This window comes from Cornus florida, unplaced genomic scaffold (genome assembly GCF_030987335.1).
Source record: "Cornus florida cultivar Cherokee Brave unplaced genomic scaffold, ASM3098733v1 CherokeeBrave_3.0.0_Hap2_Chr09, whole genome shotgun sequence".
In the NCBI taxonomy this organism is placed as follows: domain Eukaryota; kingdom Viridiplantae; phylum Streptophyta; class Magnoliopsida; order Cornales; family Cornaceae; genus Cornus; species Cornus florida.
Genome location: NW_026775579.1, coordinates 71,663,952 through 71,685,651, shown reverse-complemented (window position 1 = coordinate 71,685,651; position 21,700 = coordinate 71,663,952). Strand labels below are relative to the sequence as shown.

The window sequence follows — 21,700 nt, the reverse complement described above, 5'->3', positions numbered from 1 at the left end:
GCTTTTTTGTTGTCCAGTTTCTTAATAGCGATTTGTAAGATGATATCATGATTGGTGTTTCTATGCGTGCAATTATGAAGAAGAAAACCAAAATTGCTAGAATGGAAGTTAATGCCATAGAAAAAAATAGTAACAACAGTTGACAATTTGCGCCTCCATTTGTCAAGAATTCTGGTAATAGAGTCCCTTTAGCAATGCTGTTCATGCAATTTTAAACAACCTAGGTGGTGATATTCGAAATGGGACCTGCTTACTAGCCATTAATGAACCTTATTAACTGTTGGTGTATAATATTTTCATTTAGAATATTGTTCTCTGAGTATAAACTTCAAAATTTTAAAATGTTCTTCTTGCTTGCAGGACATGCACATGTTGCTGAAGCTCTGGGTGTGCCCCTTCACATCTTCTTCACAATGCCTTGGACGTGAGTCTTAATTAAAATTTTCCATGCATGTTAACTGAACTCTTTATTTGTGTAATAAACCGGATTATGAATTTTTACTATTTTTCACTTGATTTTTTTAAAAGAAAATATGACCTTTCTATGTTATGGTTCGGATGTCATTTGCACTTTTTAAATAAAAATTTACCATATTATTACTTTCTAAATTGCTTTGTGCTTGATATGCAATGCACACTTGGTTAACTAGGGAAACTTTTGTTCCATATTCTTTTTAAATATATAAAAAACATGATGTAGAAGAGGAAAGAAAGAAGAAAAGAAGAGAAAAAAGAAAGAAGCAGCAGAAAGAGAGAAAAGGAGAAGAGAAGACGAGAAAAATGGAGATTGAGGACTCTTCTCCAAAAGGTCTAATCATGCAATTTGAACCTGGTTTTGCTCCCAATTGTAAATCAAAGTGGGAGTGAAAAAGCATGCCTCATATTGAAATGCTTTTGCCTTTTGACCACACTTTTATAAGATGTCTTGGGTACACCTGTTTGTACATTTTGGCCAAAAAGTTTACTTAAAAAAGAAAAAAAAAAAAAAATGAAAAAAAAAAAAATGAAAAGAAAAGAAAAGAAAAGAAAAGAAAATCATTCTTCAGGGAAACTCACTCCACCCCACACCATACCCACAACTCCCGAAAAAGGAAAAATTATTCTTGCATGCACATGCACACCCTCCAGAATATTTTTTTTTTCTTTTGATAAGTAAGATTTTATTAAAAACGCTCAAAAAGGGGAGCGAAGCCCAAAGAAACAAAAGGAACAAAAGGGCCAAAGGGCGCCTTAGACCTTCAGAGAGGCCAAGAAAACAATAATTTCCTCCGTAGATCTATAATCTCTCTTTGAAACCCAACAAAAAAGAGTAGAAATAACAGAGAACTTAAGCATAGAAACAGGCTTCTTTTTTCCGTCAAAATATCTCCTATTTCTTTCAAGCCAAATGCACCACCAGATACAAAGTGGCGTAGCCCTCCAAGCATCCCTAATGCCAGCCCCAACAGAGACGCCTCTCCAAGCCTCAATCAGTCCTCTAGAGGAGTAAGGCATGGCCCAATGCACCCCAAATAAACGAAGCATCAAATCCCAACAATCTCTGGTCATGTTGCAATGTAAAAGGAGGTGATCAACAGACTCCTCATTACACAAACACATGTAACAGTGATTGACCACCACCTGATTCAATGTTCCCCAGATGCATTTATTGGCATTTTAGCGAACATGAATGTATTTACTGCACAGAAACATTGTATGCTCATATGTCATAGAGTTTGAAGCAATGTTTTGTCAATCTAATGGTTAAGATAATTTGTAGATTTTCTTTTTTTAAGATATGCCTCTTACATCCATTTTCAATAGGCAGGCCGACATATGAATTTCCTCACCCATTGGCACGCGTACCTCAAAGTGCTGGTTATTGGGTATGTTCCTGGTTGTTTGCTGATTTGATCTGTATTTCAGTTTTCAATTAATGACTTTTGAATGAAATCTCGTCAACAAATTTGTTCCATGATCTTTCCTTTCTGGATCTAGCTTTCTTATATAGTGGTGGATTTGCTGATATGGTGGGGCATAAGAAGCTATATCAATGACTTCAGAAAGAGGAAGTTGAAGCTTGCTCCTATTGCATACTTCAGTACATATAATGGATCGATATCTCATTTGCCAACAGGATATATGTGGAGTCCTCATGTTGTGCCAAAGCCGAGTGGTAAGAATGATCTTGTTCATATTGGAGCACAAATTATTCATGTATTGGGTATGGGATTTAGATTTAAATCCATTTCATTTTTCCTTTCTTCCATAATCCTTGAATATCGTATAATGTCATTTAATTCTTTTGTAGTACAGATGCATTATTTTTGAATTTATCTTTTTTTTGCAACAGTATGCACAAATGCGTATTGGTGGTTGTGGAAGGACGAAATACAACAAATACTACAATAAAAAGGAAAAAAGTTTTAAAGAATGGCAAAAAGTAAGCAACAAGAGGAATTAGAGAAATATAAAAGATTAAAAATGAAGCTAAGAAGATAGTGAGTAAAGCTAAACAAATGCATTAAATGATTTATAGGCAAAACTAGGCACATAGTGAAAAAGGTAATTTTAAATTGGCAAAGAGTAGAGATAAATCAACTAGAGACATGGATTAAATTAGTCGTGTTAAGGATGTAGACCGTTGAATACTAATGAAGGATGAAAACATATTTGCTAGATGGAAAAATTACTCTCAACACCTTTTTAATGAGGAATACCCTAGAGGAGAAGTGCAAAGGAATGAATTTAATATAGGAATGGTAAATAAAATCAACAATAAGAAACTAGAAGACACACTTAAAAGGATGGAAAATAATAAAACGGTTGGACCGGGTAAGATACCTATAGAAGCATGGAGAACTTTAGGAAAACTAGGAAATGAATGGCAACCAATTTTTTTTTAACAAAATCCTAAAAGAGTGAATGATGCCAAATGAGTGGAGGAAAAACACAATAGTACCTGTTTACAAAAACAAGGGGGATGTACAAAATTGCAACAATTATCGAGGAGTTATATTAATGAGTCATGCAATGAAACTGTGGGAAAGGGTGATAGAGCAAAGACTAAAGAAGGAATCCAACGTGTTTTATAACCAATTTGGATTTATGCCAGGGAGATCCACAATGGAGGCTATTTACTTAATAAGACAGTTAGTTGAAGGGTATGAGTAAGCAAAAAGATCTATATATGGTCTTTATAGACTTTAAAAAGTGTATGATAAGGTGCTGACTGCTGAGAGATATAATTTGGTGAGATTTTCAAAGAAACAAATCCCTGAAGAACTGATAAAGATTATTCATGCCAGATACAAAAAGTAGAATTCACGTTACATGTGGTGAGACTAGTGATTTTTCTATAAACTTAGGATTGCACCATGGATCTGCATCAGGTCCATGTTTATTCACAATAATATTAGATTAAATCACAAAAGACATACAAAAAGACATTACATGGTGCATGTTATTTGCCAATGACATAGTGCTATTGGACACTTCTAAAGAAAATTTAGCAATAAAATTAGAGAGGTGGAGGAACACATTAGAATCAGAAGGTTTAAAAATTAGTAGTGTAAAACTGAATATTTAGAATGTAAATTTAGTAAAGTAAGAGTAAAAATGAATATTTAGAATATAAATTTGGATAGTATAATGATCACGCTTCAAAACCAAAAAGTTATATATCCAAAGTAACCATTTTTGATACTTGGGGTTAACAATACAAAAGGATGTTGAGATTGTAGTGATTTAATTAGTAGAATTGGAGCAGGTTGGTCAAAATGGAGACAGACTACTGGGACTTTATGCAATAAAAGAGTAACAAATAAATTTATTTTTTTATTTTTTTTATCAAACAGTTATTAGACCAACTATTTTATATGGTTCAGAGTACTGGAGTTTAAAAAAGAAATAGGAACAATAAATTCATGTAGCGAAAATGATGATGTAAAGGTGGATGATGGGGTGACTAGAAAAGACAAGGTTACTAATCAAAATGCGGGAGATCGTATTGCGTGTTCAGAGTGCTGTGCATTGCATGTTACTACTTAGGTTGAAGTTAAGTGGATGTGGACATGCCCCACATGATATGATATAAAGAAATAATATAATACAGCTAAAGGTAACTAGTAAAATTTAAAATAATATGAATCAAAAATAAAGAAAAAACCTAAATAAATTAAATTATTGAACTACATCACACTAGCATCCTAACTGGGATTTCACCCTGAATATCTTTCCCAAGGGCTGCAGTTGGTTTTACTCATCCCAACATTTGGTGATCACATAATGAAGAGCTAATCCATATCTCTTCGTGAATGTTTCTGTCCTCTTCACAAAATACATATCATCTACCTTGATTCCAATCAATTTTTTTGGCCAAGTCACGTCAATTGATATATGTGTATTCACGTAAATATATCTATATATATATATATTTGTTAGTTTACTTAATTTTTCCCAAAAAATAGTTAATCACTATAGACGTTTAATTTATCATTTACGGTATTAGTTTATGATGAGTTGCTATAGATGTGTGTGCAGTGTTTCCTTGGAACGGTGATTCCACATCTAAATTTCTGAATGGATAGTCTAATAAACTTCTTCCATATCCTATTGATATTATTTTTTCTCGTGAGGGACATCAGAATGAAGAGTTCAATGAATGTCATCAGTATCACGTCTTCAATAATCCCTTGAGAAGGACATTATTAATTTCACTGGATTCCATATTTTAGTCCATTATTCTTACCTTCGCAAGCTTGTACAATTATTTTGTGCACAGTACAATTATTATATTTGATTTTTATATACAATGTCTTTTACTGTATGCATGCTGTTTTTCTTGGATGCAGAACACAGATATTATAATTCACACATCACAAACTTCTTAAAAGCATCAATTTCATTTGACTAATGCATGCAGATTGGGGCCCCTTGGTCGATGTTGTTGGTTATTGTTTCCTAAACCTTGGGTCAAAGTATCAACCTCGTGAAGAGTTTGTTCAATGGATTCAAAAAGGACCCAAACCTATATATATTGGGTTTGGGAGCATGGTATGTTGACTCACTAGAATATTTACTAGAAGTAGGCTTAACTTTTATAAGAGTAATTTTTCTGTTGGCTTGTATGATGATTATTTTATCCTGCTATGATGTTTGAGTGATACGGTTACAGTCACCTGAATACTTGATATGTTTTTAGTTTGAACATATTAGCAGATTTATTCTTTAATTAGATTATTTTAACCTCAAAGTATTTCGTCATTTGATCTTTCTTGCTCGTCAGTTGAACCTATTGCGACATTTTTATGATTGTCAATGCATCAATTCTATTAAAATTTGGCCCAAGGCATAAAGGCTGTTAATCAGTGTCTCCAATTAATAAAGGGTATCTAGAGAGGTGGATTGATGCAGACCTAACTTTTGCATTATGTCCACAAAGTGACTGACCTCATAGTTGAACCCATGATTTCAAGCTAAGAACTTCTGATAGTTCTGGCATTGTATTGTTAATGTTTGATAAATAGAAACTTCAGATTTAACAAAGATGGGATGGGCTATCTATATATATATATATAGTTTATCGATGTGTTGGTGACTGTAGTTCTTTAGGTGTTACTTTGGCTGATTTTCTGGGCTTTTCTGTAGAATAGTCTAATGCCATCTGAATCACTTTTAATTGGCATGTCCAAAATTTCTAAGCCGGACATTTATTTCACAATGCAGTGGTGGTTCTCTCAGCCAAATGACTGAAAGTAGGAGTTCTTGAATTATATTTTGTTGGCTTTGTTGATTTTTTAATCATTAATGATAATTTAATGTGAAGCAAAAAACAACACAACTAGTAATACAGATCTGAAGTTAAATTAAAAAAATCTGCCATTTGGAATAATATTGGTATTGATGTTGCCCATTCAGTAGCCCAATGAGCAGAAAGATATGAAATTCAATGGTCTGAAGGAGTCTTGCAGCTACTGGAATCAGCCAATAGCTTGAGTCCTGTGCTAAGTGAACTTTTTGAATAGGTCGGCCGAGGTGTTTGTTGTAAATAAGAGCAAGAAAATAGAAGAGAAGAATCTCTTAGATGTGAGTACATGTGGGTTTATATAGGAATCCAAGACATACAATTAGTACATTAATTTAGCCAATTACCAGAAATTAAGCTAATCAAAATCCTATAATCAAGCTAGCAGATTTTATGCATCAGAATATTCCTATAATCAAGCTAGCAGATTACATGTAGCAGAATAGTCAACTTTCCTAATTAATTACAAGCTGTAAACAACCTATATTCACAACACTCCCCATCAAGCTGGAGAGTAGATATCAACAACTCCCAGCTTGCTGCAAATGGAGTCGAATGCATTCTTTGGAAGAGCTTTAGTGAAGATGTCAGCTAGCTGATTGCAAGAGGGCACAAAAGGAGTCACAATCTCATTTGAAGCCACCTTAGAACGAATGAAATGACAATCCACTTCAATGTGTTTTGTCCGTTCATGAAAAACTGGATTGCTAGCAATATGAATGGCAGCCTGGTTATCACAGTAGAGAGGAGTTGGATCTTGCATTGAGATTCCGAACTATTGTAGAAGGCTTCTCAACCAAGTTAGCTCACAAGTTATGTGAGCCATTGCACGGTATTCAGCCTCAGGACTAGATCGAGCAACAACTGATTGCTTCTTACTTTTCCAAGTCACAAGATTACCCCCAATAAAAGTAAAATAACCCGTAGTTGATCTTCTATTTGAGGGAGAGCCTACCCAGTCTGCATCAGTATACCCTTTAATGCAAAGATGTCTTGAAGATTGGTAAAGAAGACCATGGCCTGGAGTACCTTTGAGGTACTTTAGAATGTGCACAACTGCATTCATGTGAGGGACCCGTGGGTTGGTCATGAATTGACTCACCACACTGACTGCATATGAAATATCTGGTCGAGTGATAGTCAGGTAAATCAGCTTACCTACTTACTAGTCTTCTGTACATCTCAGGATCATCAACTAAGTTACCAACATCAGACATCAATTTCTGATTAGCCTCCATAGGTGTAGCAACAAGTTTAGCTCCAAGATGACTTGTATCTCTCAAAATATTAAGAACATATTTTCGTTGAGACAAATAAATGCCTTCTTTGATCTCGCAACCTCAATACCAAGAAAATAATGAAGCTTGCCCACATCTTTAGTAAGAAAGTTTGAACCAAGATGACCTATCAAAGTCTGAATGCCCTTATTGTCACTCCCAGTAATCACAATGTTATCCACATAGACGACTAATATCACAATACCATGCTTTGTCTTAAATAACACCGAGTGATCAATTCCATGGGTAACCACAACTTTGCTGAATTTGTCAAACCATGCTCGAGGAGACTGTTTGAGTCCACAAATAGATTTCTAGAGATGACAAACACACTCCCCCTTGGATTCAAACCTAGGTGGTTTAGCCACGTACATCGTCTCACTCAAATCTCCATGCACGAAGGCATTCTTAACATCAAGTTGATGAAGGGGCCAATCAAGATTTGCAGCAAGAGAGATAATAATACGAACTGAGTTTAGCTTGACCACAGGAGAAAAAGTTTTAGTGTAGTCAAGACCATAGGTTTGAGTAACGCCCTTAGCAACATGACGAGCCTTTAACATGTCAACAATACCATTTGGATTTTGCTTCACTGTGAAAATCCATCGGCAACCAACAATGTGTGCACCTGCAGGCTTAGGAACAAGTGTCCAAGTATTATTCAAGTGCAAAGCATGCATTTCATCCTCCATTGCTTTTTGCCAACCAGGATGGGAAAGGGCTCCTTATATGTCTTAGGAATAGAGACAGGAGATAAGGATATTGTGAAAGCCTTAAATGAAGGAGATAAATGATCGATACAAAATTAGAGATAGGGTGCTTAATACAAGACCTTTTACCTTTGCGAATGGCAATGGGAATGTCGGGACTAGATGGGGGAGTAGGATCCGCAGACGCCGAGGAGAGCAATTGAGGATGGTGTTGTAATTGGTTCAAATGGGCAATGAGCAGACCGCGGACGTTTACGAACATAGACCTTAGGATATGAAGGGATGAAAAGAACAAGTAGGGGCCAAACAAACTCTTGGAGTATAGGCTCTTGCAGTTGACAACCCTACGTAGAGTAATAGGGAACATTTTCAAAGAAAGTCAGATCAGCACATATAAAATGTTTCTTAATGTAGGACTATAGCATCGGTACCCTTTTTTAGTATGGGAATAACCAAGGAATATACATTTGTGTGCACGAGGGTCAAGTTTATCACGTTTAGGATTTAAATTATGGACAAAGCAAATACATCCAAATACCTTTGGAGGGAGACAGAAAGGATCTTTATCAGGGAAGAACATTTGAAAAGGTGATTTCTCTTTAAGAACACTAGATGGCATTCTATTTAAAAGGTATACATCTATGAGAACAGCATGCCCCCAAAAGTGTTTAGGCACTTTCATTTGAAGCATGAGTGCATGGGCAACATCAAGGATTGGACCATTCTTTCGTTCAGCAACTCCATTTTGTTGAGGTGTATCAACACATGAGGTTTGATGAGTAATACCCCTCGACTCAAAGAAGTGTTGAAAGCTATGAACTTTATACTCGAGCATTATCAGTACGAAGAAAGTGCAACTTGGCATTAAATTGATTAGTGATTTCAGCATAAAATGATTTAAATGCATCAAACTCTTGGGACCGATATTTAAGAACATATAACCAAGTCAAACGGGAATGATCAGCAATAAAAGAAATGAAATAGCGTGCACCAGACAAACCAGTTGTTCTAGCTGGACCCCAAACATCGGAGTGAACCAACTCAAAAGGATGTAAACAAGGACCATGAGGTCGACATTTAAAAGTGGCTCGATGATGTTTATTGAGCTCACACGTTTCACAATTAAAAGTAGAAAACAAAGGTAAAGAAGGGACTAAAAGATGAAGATTGGCAGTTGATGGATGTCTATGTCTACAGTGCCACTGATATGGAGAAGTCGTGGTATGAAAGGCAGAGGAAGTTGATATGGGAGAGGGTTGGAAGTAGTAGAGACCATTCTTTTCATATCCCCCACCAATCGTCCTCTTCGTCTTTAGATCCTGAAAAACACAATGAGAAGGATAAAAGGTGATAGAACAATTTAAAGCAGAGGTAATTCTATGAACAGGTAATAAATGAAAAAGAAATTGAGATAGGTATAAAACAAAAGAGAAAGACGAGAGGTAGTAACTCTGCCAACCCTCTGAACTGGAGATTTAGAACCATTAGCAATTGTAACAAAGGAAGGAGAGGGAGTACTTGAAAGATTGGAATGAATTGAGGGATTACCAGTCATATGATTAGAGGTTCCAGAATCAATAATCTATGGCCGATTGGATGAGGAATGGAGGCAAGTATTACCTGAAGCACCCAAGATGGCTGTTGAGGTAGATGAAACATGAGTGCGCGCCAATCTTTGAGTCACTCTGCTTTGGAAAGAGCTACAGTCTCTTCATCAGCAGGAGTGGAGATCTCCCCCTCAACAGTAGCATGATTAGCCCATGTGGGCTAACCACCGAGTTTCCAACATTTGTTAACGGTATGGTTGGTGTGATTACAATGAGTACATTTCTTGAGGCCACTGCGACCACCTTGAAAATTCAACGTTTATTCGAAACATGTCCCCCATGACCATTATGGGAATTATCAGAGCGCCCAACGGGAGCTGCAAGGGCAGAACGATCGGCTTTGCCATGGAGTTTCCAACATTTGTCAATGGTATGGTTGGTGCGATTACAATGAGTACATTTCTTGAGGCCACTGCGACCACCTTGAAAATTTCGACCTTTATTCGAAACATGTCCCCCACGACCATTATGGGAATTATCAGAGCGCCCAACGGGAGCTGCAAGGGCAGAACGTTCAGCTTTCTCTGGAGAAGATAGGTTGGCCCGCCGAACACGATTATAGGCCTTACTAGCAGATGGCAAAAGTGTACCAGCAAGAATCTGAGAACTAACAGGAGCAAATTCGGGTCGAAGTCCAGAAAGAAATTTGTCAAGCGAAATTCTTCCCTGTATCGTTTTTGAGTCTCCATATCAATAGTCAATGGCTGATGCACATTCAATTCCTCCCACATACCTTTCAAGGTGGAGTAGTAATCTTCAATAGAGCGATCTCCTTGTATAGTGGAAAAAAGATCCTCATAAAGCTGATGAATCCGAGAGATGTTTTGCTCGGACGAAGACATCTCCTTCAGGGCATCCCAAATCTCTTTAGAGGTTTCAAGAAAAGAGACTTGTCGAAGACCTTGGGCTCTATACTGTTTTATAACCAAGTCATAATTTGGGCATCTTCTTGTTCCCAAGCATCAACCAATTTGGCATCAGTAGGTTTGGTTGACTTGAGATAAGAGAACTTCCCTCGAGCTTTCAAAGCAACTTGGACAACTCGGGCCCATTGAAGGTAATTGGGACCCTTGAGTTTAATATTGGTCATGGAACCAAAGAAAAGAGAATCTTTAATATCTGTTTTGTCACCCATGGAGACCAAGGAAGAACGAGATGAGATCCGAGTAAGAATAGCATCCAAGCAAGGAGATCAGCGAGAGGATTCTTTCCAAGCAAGGCTATGCTATGCCATAGAGTCAATGAAGCTGTAACTTTTTTTTTTTTTTTTTACATAATAAAACAAATAATAGATATTAAACTGTTTACATAAGAAAACAATAAAAATAAATAAATAATAAACTAGAATTCTTAGAAGGCACTAGACTTTTGATGTGAGAACAATAGAGAGAAATGGTGGAGACTGGGTGAAGAAGAGGAAGACAGGAGTTGGGTCTCAGGAGCATTTTCACTAATACCATGTTGTAAATAAGAGCAAGAAAATAGAAGAGAAGAATTCTTGTATATCTCTTAGATGTGAGTACAGGTGGGTTTATATAGGAACCCAAGACATACAATCAGTACATTAATTTAGCCAATTACCAGAAATTAAGCTAATCAAAATCCTATAATCAAGCTCTTAGATTTTATGCATCAGAATGTTCCTATAATCAAGCTAGCAGTTTACATGTAGCAGAATAGTCAACTTTCCTAATTAATTACAATCTGTAAACAGCCTATATTCATGAGTCACGACAGTGTTTAATATTAGATCCTTGGCAGGATTTTTATTGAAGTCACCAGAATCAAATCCTCTAGAATCACATGATTTTACAGCCTATATGCATATTCATTTAACGGTCAAAAGACTATTAATTTAAGTAGTAAGACTTGAAAATTGAAGGAAAAGTAAACTAGACATTGAAAAGTATCTTGAATTGAGCATAATTAAAAAAGAAAAAGAAAAAGAAGGGAAAATAAATTATATTCAATAGGTGGAGACCACGTATTGCCATTGATGATATAGTACTGCTCCCTTGGTCACTCGTACCATGTTCACAGCTGGGTGATGCAGTGACCACTTCTCTTTCTCTTGCATGTAATTCCAAAAGACACATTAAACATCTATTACTTTTGGTTTGTAATGTCTACACTACGAAAGATGGGAAATTCCAGATTTTTTGTCCTCTATTCAATTCTTTCTTTTCACCCCCACCGCATAACTTTCTCCTCTTTCCTCTTCTCTCCTTTCTAAGTCTATGATCAACCCACCCTTGTCTATCATATATCTTAAGCTAGTTGACAAGGATGATCATCTATTTGTTTAGATTTTTGGTATTATGATAATTTCTTTTGCTTTGTTGGAAGTGTACACAGGGCAGTAAATGTGTGACAATGCAATTTTGATTTTTACTTTTGTGGCAACCATGTCAGATCACCTTACGTACGTGTTAATTCATATCTATTTTCATGTCATTGTCACATAGGTCTTAAGTAGCAATCCTTTCTTGGACAATTTTTATCACTTGGTACACAAAGTTCACAGGGTATTGATGTTACCCATTCAGTAGCCCACCTATGCCTTTAGTCAATTTTTGTGGTCTCTGACTTGACTGCTTTGATGTAGGCCTGTGACTTGAAATTTATAATTTCCGGTGCTTTTTATTATATCATGTTTTATGAAGAAAAAAAGAAAAAGAAAAATAGTAATACTATGTTGTAGGTAGTATTTAAGTTGAACATGTATGAACCAGAAGAGGATTAAGTAGTTAGTTTTTCGTTCCCCTGCTGGCCTAAATTACGAGTCATGAAGCTTACTTTTCCAGAATCTCTTCCCTTTCTGCTGAATCTGAATTTATTTGTTTGTCATTTGAATGTGACATCAACGCAGCATTGATATTGTATAACTGATGCAATCATGATAGGTGCGGCATTAAAAAATATTTTCCCTTTCAAGTGACTGTATAATTGTTTGCAAATTGTATAAATGCGACAGGGATTGGCATCAATTCTTTTAAAAGTTTATTTTATGCTAAGATAGATTAACACCCACCTGTTTACTGCTTAACATGTTGGCATAAAATTTCATCGAAGAATTGCGGTGAAATACATTTCCTCATGGTTTATTGTGACAAGTACTTGCAAAAAAAGGAAAATGTTTTGTTGGAATAAGTACAGTAATAATGCACCTGTGCTAACATAATCAAGAGTGGAAAGCAGTGGTGCCTATAAAATATTATCAAGTCAATTATTAGTTGGAAGCCATAGATGTTATATGAAATGGTGATAAATTCCTTGCTGAAGATGGACTAAAATCCTTTACCACTTGAATGATAAATCTTGATTCTATTTTCCATTTATTCACTTGAGAAGATCTCTGTGTAATTAATTTGCATAATCTGTGAATTAATAAATGGATGCTTGTTTCATGGCAGATGAGGTTCTTATTTTGATCTTGATATACTTATACTCCATGAGTTTTCTGGCTTTTTTGAGTAGTTTTTATTTAATATCCTAATTTAAATCATTGGCAGATAGCCAACATTTTTTCTACTGAAATTTTTGAAGAGGTTATAATTTTGAATAATACTTCTTGCATATTAAGTCACTTGAAGATCCCAAGAAAACTACAGATATTATTTTGGAGGCACTGGAAAATACAGGACAGAGGGGAATAATTGACCGAGGTTGGGGGAAGCTTGGTACTCGTAAGTGTCTCTATTTCAATTTAATTCTGTTAGGTCAAACCCTTTCTTCTTTCTATCTTATAAAGTTGTACTGTTTTGTGAAAGAATAAATTATGCAAATTGACTAGATTGCTGTCCACCAATTGAAAATTTTCAGATCCTACCCTTCTTATTTCGTTGCAGTGAGCAAATTGGTAATAATTTAGTTTTTTAACCAGAGTTACCAGAAAACACTACGCTATTGTGGAAAACATGCTACACTTTTGTTCCAAACAGTAGAGTAGTCATTCCAATAAAACATCTATCTCTGGCTAGATTTTCCTTTTTATAACATTAAATCTAAAAAATGAATCGGAAACAAATAGCTGGACTTACTTCCAAGAGAAGATTTAAGAACACATTAATATCTGAACTGATGGAGATCAAGACATTGCTCGTACACTTGACTCTCTTCTATGCTTGGAAAAGGGCAAGGAAAGATGGATTTTAGAAATTCCTATATATTTTAGGAATTATAATAAATATGAGTTAGTTTTGTATTATTTTCTTTAAATTAGTATTAGGGTTAGGTTTGCCTATGAATAGGATCTTCTGTCTTGCGTCTTTGTTCCAGCATTTAGCATAGGCACGACCACATGTTCCATAATGCCATTTTTTACTTCTTTATGTTTGTAGCAGCCAACTATTTTGGACATCAGAGTTCTTTGGATTGCCAATATATACATTGGCACTTGAATTGGATTGGGTACCTTTTGCTGAATATTGAATATTGACTGTTGAATTACAGACTCCTCCTCCAATTCTTCTTCTTCTCTTCTCCCTTCTTCCCTCTCCTTCTTCTCTCTTCTGGCTTTACATCATGAACTTATATGCTCTCAAGAAAAAGAAGACAATGAAAGCAGGCAAGAAGCAGCAAGAGGAGTGGGAGCAGGTCCATCTTTCTCATCCGAGAGGTGGTGATTTTAAGAGAGATCCCAATCAATATAGACAAACTTTATCCCCTTTTTCATTAGACAGAACTCTCACAGGAATTGAGTGGCCGATATAGGAAGTGACTTTGTCGACCCACTATCTGTTGATGATCGCGAACCAATTGATGAGATGAACTAAGTTTTGTGTTTTTGCATGATAAATACTATTGTGACAATTTCCAAAAACAGAAATAGTATCTCTCTAAGGGGGGTCTGGTCACACTGATTAAGAGCACCCTTTCCTGCCTCCCTACTTATTTCACATCTCTTTTAGATTCCTTCCTCGGTGGCTGAGAGGATTGAGAGATTGCAGCACAATTTTTTTTTTTTTTTTTGTGTGTATGTGTGTGTGTGGACTGGAATTCAAAAGGAGTGGGATGATTTCTGCTAACATGTTCGTTTTCAAATCAGAGATGGTAGGAGGATCGGATTTTGTGAGGATCTTTGGTGTGGGGAACTTCCTCTTGCGCTTGCTTTGTCATGGCTTTACAGGATTGCTTCCCATAGGCAGGCCTTGGTGGTTGACTGTTATCATCTTGATAACGGGAGATTGACTTGGGATGTTCAGTTTAGGAGTCATTTTCAGGACTGGGAAATTGAGGAGGTCATCCATTTTTTGGAGTTATTATACCGCTAGACGATTACAGCCGGGGATTCTAATTGTTGGCTTTGGAATCCTAACCCCCAAGGTCGCTTCGAGGTGAGGTCTTTCTTTAGGTTTCTTACGGTTGGCTCTGGAGGTCATTTCTCTTGGAAGTCTACTTGACGCTCCAAGGCTCCCCTCAAGGTGGCTTTCTTTGTTTGGACCTCTGTCTTGGGTAGGATTTTAACCCAGGATAATTTGAGGAGGAATCAAGTGGTGGTTAATCGATGTTATTTGTTCATGCGGGATGAGGAGACTGTTGATCACCTTCTGCTTCATTGCAGCATGGCTTCAGGTTGTTGGGATTTGATGCTTGGGTTGTTTGGGATTCTGTGGGTTATGCCTAGATCCTCTAGAGGGTTGATTGAGGCTTGGAGAGAATTTTCTGTGGGGGATCTCATTCGGGACGTTTGGAGGGCTACGCCTCTTTGTTTTTTGGTGGTGCATTCGGCTTGAGAGAAATCGGAGATATTTCGATGGACAGGAAAAGCCTATCTCTATGCTTAAGTTTTCTATTATTTCCACCCTTTTTTGTTGTTTTCAGGGAGAGATTTTAGATCTTTGGAGGAGATTGTTGTTTTTTTGGCCTTGTTGTTTGTCAATGGGTTTCTCTCCCCTTTTGAGCGCTTTTTAATAAATTTTACTTATCAAAAAAAAAAAAGAAAAAAAAAATACAGAAACATTGCATATTTTGATAATATTGTTTATCATTAACCATTACTTGTTTTGATAACCACTCTGCATATAGATATCCTTTAATTTATCCTATATGAAAAATATATGATTACTTCAATCTGTTCAACATATTAGAGTATGGACCATGTTCCGGTTATTTTCTTCATATTGGAGTGACTTACTAGGTAAAATTGCTGAAAACTTCGATGGAATCTAGACTTAATTAATTGAAATGTTTACTACCATCATTGTTACAGTAAAACAATGAGATGCCCCTACAATCTAGGGAAATTACCTCTTATGGGAATTTTTTATTGTTTAAATTGTATGCATTACAAAAATATAATGGTGAGAGGGATGGTGAGAGGGTCGTTGCTTGGTTCAACGGTTAAATGCTTAAACATCAGTGTCATTAGTGCGAGTTTAAGCCTCAGAACAGCCACTTTGTGAATTACTGAAGGTTAGGTCTATCTTGAAGCCTCGTTCCCCAGGACCCTGCTGTATGGAGACTCGATAATGTCCCTACAAAAATATAATTGTGAGAAGGAATTTTACTTAAATTCTGTTAAAAACCAAATAATTACTTAGTTTCCCTTATGCAGATATTTAATTTCATCCATAAGGTTCCCTGATTCCCGCTACGATCCTTCTTGTTTAGTTGCAACTTGTAACTATTCTATCGGATAATTATATTCTCGAGATAACAAAAATGGTATAATTGATAGAGAATTTTTTTTTTTTTTTTTTTAAAGTGACATGATATGAAACAAATTAACTTCCTAACCTACCACTGCCTCAATATTATGGTGCAGTGTGGATATCAGGATCTCCATTTTTGTATATAACTATAAAGGGTAGAATTTCCAGTCATTTTTTATGGTTGAGGATTTGTATAGAAATTCTAGCAAATTTCAATGCATTTTTTCCATCAGACGCTATCGTAATTCCCTTCAAATTGGGTCTTTAACACCACTATTCACATTTCTTCTTTATTAGAAGCATGCTCCCTCCCTCCTCTCCATTTGTGTGTGTGTTTGTTTTCTTTTAATGTCTAATTTCACTTTCACTTCAATTTTGTATTGCAGTTCCAGAAGTTCCTGACAACGTTTTCCTCCTAGAGGATTGTCCTCACGATTGGCTGTTTCCTCAATGTTCAGCTGTGGTGAGTTCTATTTTAATCTGCCTTCAAATTGGTGAACCTTTGTTATTTTTTTCTTTTTCTTTTCTAAATGGGTCCCGGCAGAGCACTACCAGTGATCTCTTGATAATAGGTAATTGTGGATGCTGAGATGTGATTGTCTATAAATTTAGAGAAATATATCGGCATCGAAAGTTATAATTATCTTTTAATGAATTGCGGTTATCTCTTCTAAATATAGTGAGAAATTATGGGAAATGCCAAAATGATGTATTAATGCAGATAGTAGCTAGCATTGTAAAATTACTGGCTGGTTCACCTATCATAAACCTGAAGTTATATTATCAAATACGCAGGTGCATCATGGAGGTGCTGGAACCACAGCTACAGGACTAAGGGCTGGGGTAATATTCTTGTAAATAAATTTTCATTTTACTGTCCTTCATTACTTGCAAGAATATGCTATCCGGATATTTCAATATGTTTAACTTATGTCTTTTTTAAGTGATCTAAACTAATTATTTAAATTCTAAGAATATAATAACTTAACAATGAGAGATGACAATTGAGTGACTGAATTGGCTCTTTCTGAAACTGAGATCTGATCCTTTATGAGAACTGAATTTTTCTTTTTATACGTTACGCTTAATGGTGGAGTTAACCGTATCTGATGTGCACATCATGAAATGCAGTGTCCAACAACCATAGTGCCATTCTTTGGAGATCAGTTCTTCTGGGGTGAGAGAATTTTTCAGAAAGGACTGGGATCCTCTCCAATCCCTATATCTCAGCTCAGCATTGAAAGCCTATCAGATGCTATACGATTTATGCTCGAGCCAGAGGTAAATAGAACGTGTATTTGTTCACTAGTCATTTTAAAGCAGATCAGATGTTTAAATAGATTACACCTGTCATTGTTGTCCTCTTCATATATAAAGTGCAACTGTGTAAGGCGTTACAAAAACTATCAATTAAGCTTACCCAGTGGGAATAATTACCTAATATTACATCAGTTATTTATAAATTTATCAGTCTAATAAAGTTTGCGGCTGTAGTTGCTCCTTTGATGTCTCACCAACAAAAAGTAATGTTGTCAGATAATTTCAGAATCAGCAGAGACTGGGCAGCAAGTGGGAACCTCACCTAATATCAATACCATTGATTCTCCTGGATTAAGAAGAAATGAACATAATTATTTTCTTATTATTTATATTACGTGGATCTGTGCTTGACTACTATACTTGAAAGTAAAGATTTATTTGATGGAGAGCAACCTTGTTCTTAAAGGTAATTTTTCCCTTTTCTATTGTTAGGGATTGAGAAATTTTGTGTGATGAGTGATAGATCTAGAGGTTAGAACAAACAAATACTCCCGAGTAGCAATTTTTCTTCTCATGGGGTGGTGTCTCATTATCAGGGCTAAATACATAATGTGAACAAACTCGGGGCGATTGGTGAAGTTGAACCTGAGTTTGGAATGTTGCATCTGTGAAATATTAATTGTTTCTGCAAGGAAAATGTTGACTTGATGAAGGAAAAACAAAGAAATAGATTGGCTGGCTTTGCTTATTCTATTTGCTGTGTGTTGAGAATCTTTGTTTTCGTTTGTTTATGTTCTAAACCTTCATGTGATGTCTGCTGTGTCCCGTATATCCATCCTGACTTACCATAGCTTTCTCTTGCTTGAAAAGAGATCTCAATAGTGCTTGATGGAACTTTGACTACAGGTGAAATCTCGTGTAATGGAAGTTGCAAAGTTGATAGAGAATGAAGATGGTGTTGCAGCTGCAGTCGATGCATTTCACCGGCATTTGCCTCCAGAGCTACCCTTACAAACTGAATCTTCAGAGGAAGATGATCATCCAAATCCTTTGCAGTGGCTGTTTATTCAAATTGGGAAATTCTGTTCTTGTGGTTCGTAGGTCTTATAGCGGCAACTTACAATGTTGTACAGTTATGGTTTTTTTTTTTTCCTTCGTATTCCGTGTTGTTTGCATATGTTCAATATTTCATTCATTTTATTCATGGCTTTCCTGTATGGTTTGAATAACAATAAAATGTTTACATAGTTTCCACCTTCATAAAGCAACTAGTGTAGGCTTCTTTTGTCTTCAGTTGTCGTTCTAATGGGATCAATATTTGAGTGTATTAGAGTTGTAAATTTATATTGGTTACTATAATTCAATTCCTGGATTTAATCCCGGTGATCAATTTATCATTATTTTCTTGGATTTCTGTATTACAATATATTTCTAATTTTCTGACTTAATTGAGCGTGGAGATTAGTTAATTTGATTCTTCTTCTGTGCTGTAGCTCTAGATTTTAGAGTATCTGCATCCAATATTGTTTTTAGTTTTACAAAAGCTGAGCCACTCCTAAGGTATGAACCTTTTGCCCTTTTGCCGATCTCCCCTTTGTATAACATTAGAATAAGAATTGAAATTGTACCATTTCGGAGATGATTGATACATATATAATGATTGATACATATATAAATTTTATAAATTGTCCAATATGGCTATAGAGAAACTTCCATGTAGTGGCTTGAATCAACTACAAATTTCCTGGCCCTTTAACAATGATGTTAAATTTTTGGACACCATCGATAAATACTATCAACTTCCCTTTATCCCTTTGTGGATTACATTTAATCTGAACCACTTAGGGCCTGTTTGGCGGGCGATGTGTTTTAGTCATTATGTTTTTAGTCAATACAAAAACAACCGTTTTGTTATACGAGTGTTTGGATAGAAATTCGGAAATTTGATTTGGTTCCTCTGCTAGAATAGCAAAACACACAATATCACCGATTTGGTGATGAGTTTGGACAAAAAAAATTTGATATGTTATGAATTATTTCAAACCAATATCAACTGTTTCAAACATGATATTGACCCAAATTTGGATACCAATATCAGAAATAAGTAAATAAATATATATATATATATATATATCATAACACATGCCAAACGGGCCCTTATCATACAGATTCCTTGCCACCATGTCAAACTTATACTTCATATCGCCATTGTCGGTCCTTTGTTGCAGAGTTGTAGCTTCTTCTCTTGCCCCAAAAATGTGCGTTATTGTGACACCAGTCCCACTTTGGCGAATAAGCATACCCTTCAAATTGCCACACTCCAGATGTGTAGTCAAAACCCTAGAAAAAAAAATTCGGGGGAATAAAAACCATGAGTATAACTGTGTTTATTATTTCTATGTAACTATCATTAGCATTTATGTATAGGCATGAGAATTAGAATCATATCATCATCTCTCGTGAGTTTATCTCCACATTTTTCATGTGCACAACACCATATCGTACGGTGTTGTGCGCAGGGAAAGGGTGGAGATCGTATGGTGTTGTGCACAAGAAATGAGTGGAGATCACCTCACGAGAGGTGTGGTCCCCACAAACAGAGTGGACTCTATTTTATGTGGAGTGATTTCCATCTTCTCGTAGAGGATCCGAGTGTGTATTTATTACGATCGAGAGAGTGGAAGTGAGTACATTAAGAAATGGACGTGTGTGCAATGCCCAAATACTAGCAATCCTGAAGGTTTTGTGAAATTCTATGCTGTCCTGAAATTTATATTGATAGACTACGGGAATTTTTTGGATGCTCTTTTGGTCCAATTTATTGTGAAAGTTTGACCTCTATTCTCAATAATGTTTATTATCAATTATGCCGTGACAGTTTTTTAGAAGGCAAAAGTTAAATACTAGTCTAATTGAAACTCCTCTCGCACTAATTAACTCTATTGGTAAGTTTTTTGGGAGTACTTTACTTAAATTTTTAATTTGAAACTCGTCATAAGCGAGGTCTGAAATTCGTTGATACACTGTGATTTACGTGCAATTTCGTACATTCGTAATTTGCAAACCATTTAAAAGTTCAAAGTGACTAACAAATGGGTTGATTCTCCGTTACCCTTAAAAAAAAAACTCTTTAGGTAGAATTCTTATGAAGCTACCCTTTCTGTTGTGCAATTATGTGGTTTGTTGAGACTTTAAAATTTGTTCTTTGATATTTGTTTGAATGTTAAGTTTTTCACCATTCAGAAATGTTGAACCTCTATCAATTAAAATTTTATCACTAAAATTATTCTTTTGATTAATATTCCAATTATGTAATTAAATGTCCTATAATTGAAAATCATTTAATATATATTTTTTTCTCTTCAAGATTAAGCCAGTGCTTGTAATAAAATGTAGCTTGGGCATGGTGCAAAATTTTGGAGTCAATAGGCTAAGGCCGCTTGGCATGCCATTTAAAGTCTAATAGAAATGTATCAACTAATTTCGACTACTAAATATCAAAGCAACAATCTTATAAGGTTTCGACATAGAGTCAACTTGAGTGAGCTTTAGCTCATTTGAAAACTACCATTTTAGGATATGGCTCACTTGAGGAAGGAGGTGAGCGGGAAGTCTTACGGAGAGATTCATACTTCATAGTAGTATCTAATTATACCTATTGTAAATATTTCTTCCGTCCCATAATAAGTGTCATGTTTTGAAAATGTGACTCATTCATGTTTTTTCCAAAACATGATACTTATTATGAGATGGAGAGAGTAGTAAATTGACTACTAGCTAATACCATGAATATGTAGCTCAATTACAAACTTTGGATACTCTCCCTTTTTTCCAAAAAATAAAAGCATTTCCACTAAAGACCATAGAAAAAGGAATTCCACTAAAGACCTAAAGACATAGATAAAACTAAATATATACTATATATATATATATATACATGAAAAATCAAATACTAAAATATTCAAAAATGTCACGGACTCCCAAAAAATAGACATGGCTGCATCATCCACTGTACTTTTTGTGGCTAGATGAAATAAAAACTCCGAATTTCTCACTCTTCAATACCTGTAGAATAGATGATCATTATCATTCTCTTCTATGAAGGAAATTTATTGAATTTTTTTAAATATTGGTCTCAATGCTTGAAAGAACCAATCTAATCAACATATTCATGGATCAAAGATAATGAGTCCATGAGTACAATTTTGTATTAAATGATGCTTACGGCATCTAATTTTATATATAAAAACAGATTCAGAGCACTAGTCTTCTACTATTGAAAATAACAACCATTTTTCCAAGGTTGCACAATTAGTAGGCCAGGTAGTTTGAGCATGACTATGAAAACATCTTGTTACGACGACTTCGATGCAAATATTAATATTGAGTTAAAAAAAAATAAAAAATA

General features: G+C 35.6%; 1 protein-coding gene across 2 annotated transcripts in view; it reads left to right on the top strand.

The window, feature by feature from the left end:
• LOC132274349 (sterol 3-beta-glucosyltransferase UGT80B1) overlaps nt 1–18,702 on the top strand; it is a 34,188-nt gene extending 15,486 nt beyond the window's left edge. For both annotated transcript variants that reach the window (XM_059775608.1, XM_059775607.1), the window contains 9 exons: nt 361–424; nt 1,808–1,865; nt 1,978–2,155; nt 4,904–5,034; nt 12,963–13,065; nt 16,419–16,495; nt 16,828–16,875; nt 17,164–17,313; nt 18,199–18,702. In XM_059775608.1, the coding sequence (XP_059631591.1) occupies nt 361–424; nt 1,808–1,865; nt 1,978–2,155; nt 4,904–5,034; nt 12,963–13,065; nt 16,419–16,495; nt 16,828–16,875; nt 17,164–17,313; nt 18,199–18,393 (1,004 nt within the window). In that variant the 3' untranslated portion in view covers nt 18,394–18,702. The remainder of the gene's footprint in view (nt 1–360; nt 425–1,807; nt 1,866–1,977; nt 2,156–4,903; nt 5,035–12,962; nt 13,066–16,418; nt 16,496–16,827; nt 16,876–17,163; nt 17,314–18,198) is intronic.
• The last annotated feature ends 2,998 nt before the right edge of the window (nt 18,703–21,700 follow it).